The sequence below is a fragment of the Capsicum annuum genome, chromosome 3 (genome assembly GCF_002878395.1).
Source record: "Capsicum annuum cultivar UCD-10X-F1 chromosome 3, UCD10Xv1.1, whole genome shotgun sequence".
Lineage (NCBI taxonomy): Eukaryota > Viridiplantae > Streptophyta > Magnoliopsida > Solanales > Solanaceae > Capsicum > Capsicum annuum.
In genome coordinates, this window is record NC_061113.1 from 241,515,104 (window position 1) to 241,523,377 (window position 8,274).

Sequence of the window (8,274 nt, forward strand, 5' to 3'; positions counted from 1 at the left end):
ATTTCACATTTGTCTATTCCATTTCAGCGAGGGTTCATTGAAATTAGCTTCTGAAGGTGCAGAAACAGGAAGATCGACTCCTTTTCCTTCGGCGAGCCTGCCAAATACTTTTGCCTTCAAGATTCAAGATCGAAAGGGAAGGATGCACAGATTCAACTGTGGTATGCTATTGACGAGCCCTTGTTAAAAGCTTGAATAAATAAGAAACAAATTAAAGCGCTTGCTGTATCTGACCTATGCATCATATATGGACTTTCATATATTGCCGTTAATATCTGCCAGATACAAACTAAAATTTAGATCCTTGTTCTTCTTTCAAGTATCTTCAGACTTCTGATATGATAGTTCTCTTTGAAGCTCTTCATTTCTTTCAATATTGCAGTGGCATTTCACATGCGATTTTTCCATGTTACTCTTTTTATTCTTTGGTTCTCTACTATTAGTGATCCTCCCTATATAGTGAGGGTAAGGCAAGTTATGATCAACTAATAAGGCTGGCCTACTTTTCATATGTGTGGTATTCTTGAGAATCCCCATCATGCATTGTATATTTAGCAGTACTCTTGTTTTTCATTTTTTTCGTTGTCTGAGAAATATTAGAACTATGGCTCTCAAGTTATATTATGCCACCAAAACAAACTCTTAATGAAATATGGTATCATCTCAATGCGCTCTTTATCCTCCCTCAAAATGAACAGTTAATAATTTGACACTCATTAATATTATGGCCCTAACATTTCCATAATTCAGATACACGGAGCGTGACAGAGCTCATAACTGCAATCATTCAGAGACTGGGGGATGACATTGACCGAAACAAACTTCCTCAGATTTTGGTGAGGATGCACGAACTTTGCCCTTGTACATAGGAAGGTTTCATTTTGTCCATGTTGTTCTGTAATAACCACTTGACTTCAATGTTCATTGTTAATTCCTTTGTTGCAGTATGAAGATGAAGACCATGACAAGGTTATCCTAGCATCAGATAGTGATCTTGTAGCGGCAGTTGAACATGCAAAGTTGTCAGGCTGGAAGGTACAATTGTTTTGTTCCGGCCCTTGTTTCTAAAACAGCACAAGGAAAGAATATTGATTTAGGTTTTTAGTTATTAGATGTTGCTTTGTTTTTCTTCTCACAAAGGAACTAATGATAGAAATGCAACCTCCACAGGGATTGAGATTGCATTTAGACTATATAGGAACGCCTCGTCATAGGAGAGGTTCCAACTCAGAAAGTGTGGATTATGCTCATCCAGAAACTGCATGGGCTACAGCCTATACCGCGGTAGCAGCTGGCGCTGCATTAGCTGCGAGTTTAGGTGTATTCGCTTTCTTAAGGAGATCCGGTGAATGATCACTTGAAAGTTTCGCCACGTGATATACACTGCAATGAGTCAGAGTATGATTGTATGAATGTTGGCTGTGCTATAAGATTTGGATCAGTAGCTCTAAATTGGAGTCCTTTTTATCTTTGTGCTGAATATGATGTATAATGCTGAGAATTGTATCCTCTATACACCCTTTGTAACTCACTGACCTAAGCAAATTTTAGTTCTCGGTGTGTAATAGAATTCACATGAGTCATTGACGTTTATGTAAAGATATTTTGGGAAACAACTTTTGCTTGTACTTGTAATGACGAATTTACATTTATTGTCAATGTCCGTGAATATAAAAAAACAATCCGGTTGAATTGCAGTGTCCAAACTTTTTTTCCTTTTGATTTATAGTGGTTGTTCTTTCTTCTTAGTTGTATATTTTTATTCAACATTTTTTTCTTTTTCTTTTTGATGAGGGCACTTGTGCCCACAATTTATACTGATAGGTGCAAAAGTTTGGTCTTAGAATTTATTCCCCATGTAATTTTTCTTGTATATTTTCCTTTTAATAAAGAAAGGGGGTCCAACTAGAACATGGCTACAATAGAATCAAATTTTCCTAAGGTTCCCACCTCCATTGATGTAATAAAGAAACTTTAATTTAAAGAATAATTAGTCCAATATTTGTAATATTGTCGGTGCATGAAATCACGTGAGAATAACAAAAGATAGTGTGAGTTGATTTACATCACACTTTCTCTTTAATTTCTCACTCTCTTTAGCTTCCCTTCTTTGACTATAATAACTCTGCCTGTTTAACTTTTCTCAAGCAAAATAATAACTTTAATTCTTTTTCTTACGCGGACATGTTAAATATAACGAGATTAAAATAATTTCTTTGCTTAAATTCTATGTTAAATTAAAGTTAAACAAATAAATTGATATAGTGCTTGATACCTCATTCAAATTTTAGCACATTGATATGTCTGCCTTGAATTTCTTTGAAGAAATTTAATTCTTGGTTTTTTTTGGTATAAAAATGGCATGTCCTTCACTCATGATTGGTACTTTATGACTTATGTTAAGAAAATTACCAAGTGAGGAAGGTTCCACTCGCAGAATATGTTTCAATTGACAAAGGGGAATTAAGAAGACATTGAGAATGACATAGTTGTTTTGTGGCAAAATATATGATAGGAGTAAAATTTATTCGCACTTGATATTTATATTAAATTAAAAAAACTTATCATATTTAAGAAGTAAATTAAAGAAAAAAAAATTGTTCATTATGTATTCATTAATTTCGTGTTCTTAGATTTCTTTTATTAGTTATTGTTTTTTTTTTTTGTTATAGTTACCATTTAATATGCTTTGTCATGATTTCTATATTTTTTGCCATGCCTTTTTTATTTCTGCAATTTCCTTTTTCGAACTGTTTTGATCTGTTTTTTAGAGGACGAAAAATTTATTAAAACAACCACTCTATCTCTACCTCTATAATAGGGGTAAAATCTTCGTAGACAACATATCTATGTTGTTGTCTGTTGTTTGTTTGTATGTATTCATTGGCTATCAAAAGTTTTTTCCCCTGTTTCACAGCTCCATTTTACCACTTTACAATTTTACATCTACATAATTAACTAATCTACTGTTCACCCACAATCATATGAGGACAATCTCCATTTAAAGCTTCCACAGACTTACATCTGCACATTTATTTTCATTCATTCATCTATCCCTCTTACAGCTCTCAACTGTTACTACCAGATGTCCAGATCCTTCCCTCTTTTTTGTTCATACTAACCACATACCCCTCTCCTCTTTTTTAGCACCTTATTTACTAGCACTTTATTTTCTTTCTTTAAAAAATATAGCATTAGTCCAATTTGCTACTTCTTTTCACTATTTTCTTTAGATTCAAGAATGGACCACTTGAGAATCAAAGCTCCACGTTTTGCTTATGTTTTCTTGATCTTTCTCACTCTTTCATGGGGTTTACAGAATGCTTATGGACAGCAAAAGAATCCCATTAGAACTGTTGTTGTGTTGGTGTTGGAGAACAGATCTTTTGATCACTTGCTTGGATGGATGAAGAAGTCAGTGAATCCAAGAATCAATGGTGTTACTGGCAAAGAGTGTAATCCAGTGTCGACTAAAGCTCAAGATACTGAAACTGTTTGCTTTACTGATGATGCACAGTATGTAGATCCAGACCCTGGCCACTCTTTCGAAGATGTGGAGCAACAGGTACTGTTCAAGTGTGTGACCGTCTCATTTAAAAGTTTAAGTTTATGTTCACACTCACTCAGTCACCGCATTGGCGTAGCCACATGCTGTGAAGGGTAGTCAGGTATAGCTCAAGCATGTGATCATCTAATTTAAAAAGTGAAACTTATGTTTACACTCATATGCTGTGGAGGGTAGTAAGTTGAACACCCTTCGTCGAAAAATTATAGCTTCGTATATAGACAATTATAAAATTATAGGTCAAGAATTACTTTTCATACATATATATTAAATCTTGAATATCCTTGGTAAAATTTCTGTTTACACCACTGCTTTAGTGTGACCCTGATTCTAAATTTTCATGAGCCAAACACTTTAACACCCATTTGCTTTTTGGGGTCTTTGATGCTGTAACAAATTGAATTGTGCGACTATCTCATTTAAAAGTTTAAATTATATCGCAACAGGTATTTGGCTCTAGCTCACTTCCATCAATGTCAGGTTTTGTTGAACAAGCACTCACCATGTCTGATAAGAATCTATCAAGAACTGTCATGAGCGGATTTAAGCCCGAAAATGTCCCAATTTACGCTACATTAGTCCGTGAATTCGCGGTATTTGATAGGTGGTTCAGTTCAATTCCAGGTCCAACACAACCAAACAGGCTATTTCTATACTCTGCAACATCTCATGGTTCCACTAGCCATAACAAGAAGCAACTAGCTACAGGATACCCACAAAAAACCATATTTGATTCGCTACACGAAAACGGATTGGACTTTGGTATTTACTACCAGAACATACCAGCAACTTTGTTTTTCAGAAATCTAAGGATGTTGAAGTACATGTTCAAGTTCCACCAGTATGATTTGAAGTTCAAGAAAGATGCTAAAGACGGAAACTTGCCTAATTTGACAGTGATTGAGCCGAGGTATTTCGGTGTAGTTGGATATCCAGCAAATGATGATCACCCATCACATGATATTGCTAATGGACAGAAATTAGTGAAGGAAGTTTATGAGACATTGAGGGCTAGTCCACAATGGAATGAAACACTTTTTGTTATTACTTATGACGAACATGGAGGATTTTACGATCATGTTAAAACTCCTTATGGTGATGTTCCAAATCCAGATGGGAATACTGGTCCTGCACCTTCTTTCTTTAAGTTCGACAGGCTTGGTGTTCGTGTGCCCACCATTATGGTCTCCCCTTGGATCAAGAAAGGAACTGGTAAGTTTAAAATTTCTATCTTTTTGCTTCATGTATCTGGTGTTCAAAACGTACTGATCCGACTAATCCGAATTCGCGTCAACGATTCCTAGCGAAGGGTACTCCGCTTCAAAGGTTATGGTAAATGTTTCTTCATCCTTGATAAGAGATTTCAGGTTCGAGCCGTTGTGAAAATGGAAATCACTTCGACTGAATGTGTTAAAACCTATGTTGCTCGGACTCTTCGATTATGTCAAGGGTGCGTGTTTGATTCGTCAAAATTAGTGTATTTTTGGAGAATCTGACACGGGCGCGGCATCGAAAGTACTAAAGAGTCCTTGCAACTTAGGTTAAAACCCTTCATTATGAGACGCTGATTTATTAAATAGTCACTCAACTTAATAGTTATTATGTCAGAAAGACACCTTAATTTTTTTCTTGATTCTGGTTTCTCTTCGACAAGGAAAATGACTTTTTTGAGATAATAACTATTTGTTGAGTGATTATATGAGAAATCAACTCTCATAATGAGCTTTTTAGGGCATGAATTTGACTTAGTCGTGTCAGTGAATTCCGAACATTGCATGCTTAAAGCCAAAAAAGAACAGAATTTGTTTGGACTAATCGGTTTTAGAGATCCCTAGCAAAGATGACTCTATTTCTAAGGTTCTGACCCGACCGAATAGCATAGTGGCACGACAAAAGTTCATTTCCTTCATTTTCTTAAATAGAGTCTTCAGTTCGAGCCATGAAAATGAAATACGCTTCAATAAAAAAGTGTTTTAAGTCTCTCCTAATGAGTTTTACACGAGGCGAATCTAACTAATGAGTTGGATCAGTGAGTTCCGGAATCCGGAGTAAGACAAAATTGATCCAAACTTCTACATACATATCTTTCAATACAGCAAGATGTGCAGATCTATATGTAATACTATATTTTTTTTTATCTAAGATAGTCATGGGATCAACTATTTTTTTTGTGTGTTGTCTTCTTCTAGTTTCTAATTTATTTAGTAATTTCCCTTTTTATTTTATTTTATGCAGTGATAAGTAAGCCTATGGGACCTAAACAAACTTCAGAGTATGAGCACTCATCAATTCCAGCAACAATAAAGAAAATATTCAATCTAAAATCCAATTTTCTAACTCATAGAGATGCTTGGGCTGGCACATTTGATCATGTTATTGGTCAGTTGTCATCACCAAGAACTGATTGCCCTGGTAAGTACTGTCAATTAATTATTTATCGTTAAGATAACTATATACAGATTATAATATGTTACACACAGTCACAAAAATATTTCTTAATTAAATGATGAGAATATATTTATATTATAATATATTCTGTGGAAGTGACAAGGTAATCATAGAATACTGATAAATTTGATCTTGTCACGAGGGTTTGTTCCTAATGCTTCCTCGATGGCTACTTCAGTTTTAAGACTCGTGAGATTATATTGAATATGTAGTGGATAATAGAGTTTTGTGCATCTCAATTATTGATAAAATGCTAATTTTGATCTGTCTATTATACGACTAAATATGTTTAACTTTCAATATAAATGTTTGTATTATAAAAAGTATATAAAACTAAGATCGTTTGTTGAATATATTGGCCTCAAATATGAAGTAATATTACAAACTTTATATAAACTATGGGGAATTAAATTATGTGATGGTCAGCAGTTGTGAAATTTGTGAAAATTTATAGGAAGAAGGATCAAAAGTGCATATTTTAAATAATTGAAGACTAAATACGCTTAGCGAGATATTACAACGACTAAAATCAATATTTGTGATATTTAAGGGACTAAAAGCGCAAATTTCCCTGAATTCTATACTCCTATATTGAACCTATATGATATTTACTCTTTGTAGCTTTAATTAAGATTTGTCTTGTTTTCTGAATTACTAGTTCTACTTTTATAGATGATTAATAAAAGTTCTTCCGCGCCACCAAGTTAAACTCAATTTTCGATTGATTATTCGCAGAGATTTTGCCCGAGGCATCTCCATTGAGGAGTACTACGGAAGCAGATGAAACTCGGGCATTGTCCGAGTTTCAGAGTGAGGTAGTGCAGCTAGCGGCCGTGCTGAACGGGGACCATTTCTTGAGCAGCTTCCCACATGAAATGGGGAAGAAAATGAATGTGAAAGAAGCAACTAGTTATGTAGGAGGTGCAGTTTCAAGATTTATAAGTGCAAGTAAAGAAGCTACTAAGTTAGGAGCAGATGAATCTACTATTGTAGATATGAGATCCTCTCTCACTACTAGAACCTCTGTCCACCACTAGTTTATTAATAAAAATATATACTTTTGTTTTTGTGAATTTTGGCATCCATATATATTATATATAGAGAGAGAGTTCATGTTGCTACTAGATTTTGTTCTTGAATTCCCAGAAAATGATTTTGCAGCTAGTCTTTTTAGTAGTCTTTACCAATGTAATATACACAATGGTGGAGTGGAATTTTTACACCACATCGATCCAAAAATGTCATACATATATGAAATTTGACCTAGAGTCGTACAAACTTGATTTTTTCTTCGCATGTCAAGAGAATTCAATGAGCAATATATATATATATATATATATATATATATATATATTGTTATATATATGTAATAACAACAACAAAAAGAGAGGCAAGGCAAGTTTTCACCCTCAACTACATGGTGTAGTTTCTTAGCAAAGAAATTAAACCAACTCATTCCTCAACTACACCGGCGTGACATGAGCCTGACCAGCCTAAAAAGGAAGGACAAAATTCAAAACAAGCACAACCTTGTAAAAGAGTTTAGCTAGGTTCAGTAGTTTTGTACAACCTTGCTATGGATTTTTGGGGAATGTTTACAAGTATAGACATGATTGATGAATGTACCAAGTCTTGAAGAAATTTGTATTTTTTGTGTATACTCACAACCTATGTTGGTCGGACTTTTCAAAAATGTTCATGGGTGCGTGTCGGATTTACCAAAAATAGTGTATTTTTGAAGAATCCGACACGGGTGCGACATTAAAAGTGAAGAGTTCCCGCAACTTAGCTCACAGCACACCATGTTTTTCATTTTTTTTTTATATAAATAAAAAATCAAACTCTCGAAATTTTTTTAAATAAGAGTCACGGGGGAATGAATTGAGAGAATGCATGCGTGTCAAACAAAAGTCTAATTAGTGGCGTGGAGTTTTTCTATGTTCACTTTGTATTTTTCCGATACACGCCTACGTACAATGTTATATGTAAGTCTAATTTACTATTTTTCTCTGAAGTTGAAATTGAAATGGACTTTATGACGATGATAAATTGGATAAAAGGAAAAGTAAAATTTTTGACCTTAAAGAAAAAACAATGGATTCGTATGACCGAAGTAAATTTTAGTGTTAACAGTAAATAGGATATAAGTACCAAAAATCTATGCAATCATCAAAGCTTCTGTTATCCATCGTGGCAGAGCATGGACCATAAATAGGATATAGTACAAAATTACAACTGCTTGTATACCCAGTATTATACAG

The 8,274-nt window shown here is 34.4% G+C and overlaps 2 protein-coding genes across 2 annotated transcripts in view; both read left to right on the forward strand.

Annotated features, from left to right (window-relative positions):
* LOC124897131 (CBS domain-containing protein CBSCBSPB5-like) overlaps positions 1-1,692 on the forward strand; it is a 7,292-nt gene extending 5,600 nt beyond the window's left edge. The window contains exons 11-14 of the mRNA XM_047409626.1: positions 28-161; positions 751-836; positions 946-1,035; positions 1,171-1,692. Coding sequence (XP_047265582.1) covers positions 28-161; positions 751-836; positions 946-1,035; positions 1,171-1,353 — 493 coding nt within the window. The 3' untranslated portion in view covers positions 1,354-1,692. The remainder of the gene's footprint in view (positions 1-27; positions 162-750; positions 837-945; positions 1,036-1,170) is intronic.
* A 1,164-nt stretch (positions 1,693-2,856) lies between these two features.
* LOC124897132 (non-specific phospholipase C6) lies at positions 2,857-7,137 on the forward strand. Its single transcript, XM_047409627.1, has 4 exons — positions 2,857-3,565; positions 4,012-4,777; positions 5,801-5,977; positions 6,749-7,137. Exons 1-4 carry the CDS (start codon positions 3,242-3,244, stop codon positions 7,048-7,050), a joined length of 1,569 nt encoding a protein of 522 aa, XP_047265583.1. The 5' UTR covers positions 2,857-3,241; the 3' UTR covers positions 7,051-7,137.
* Positions 7,138-8,274: the final 1,137 nt, after the last annotated feature.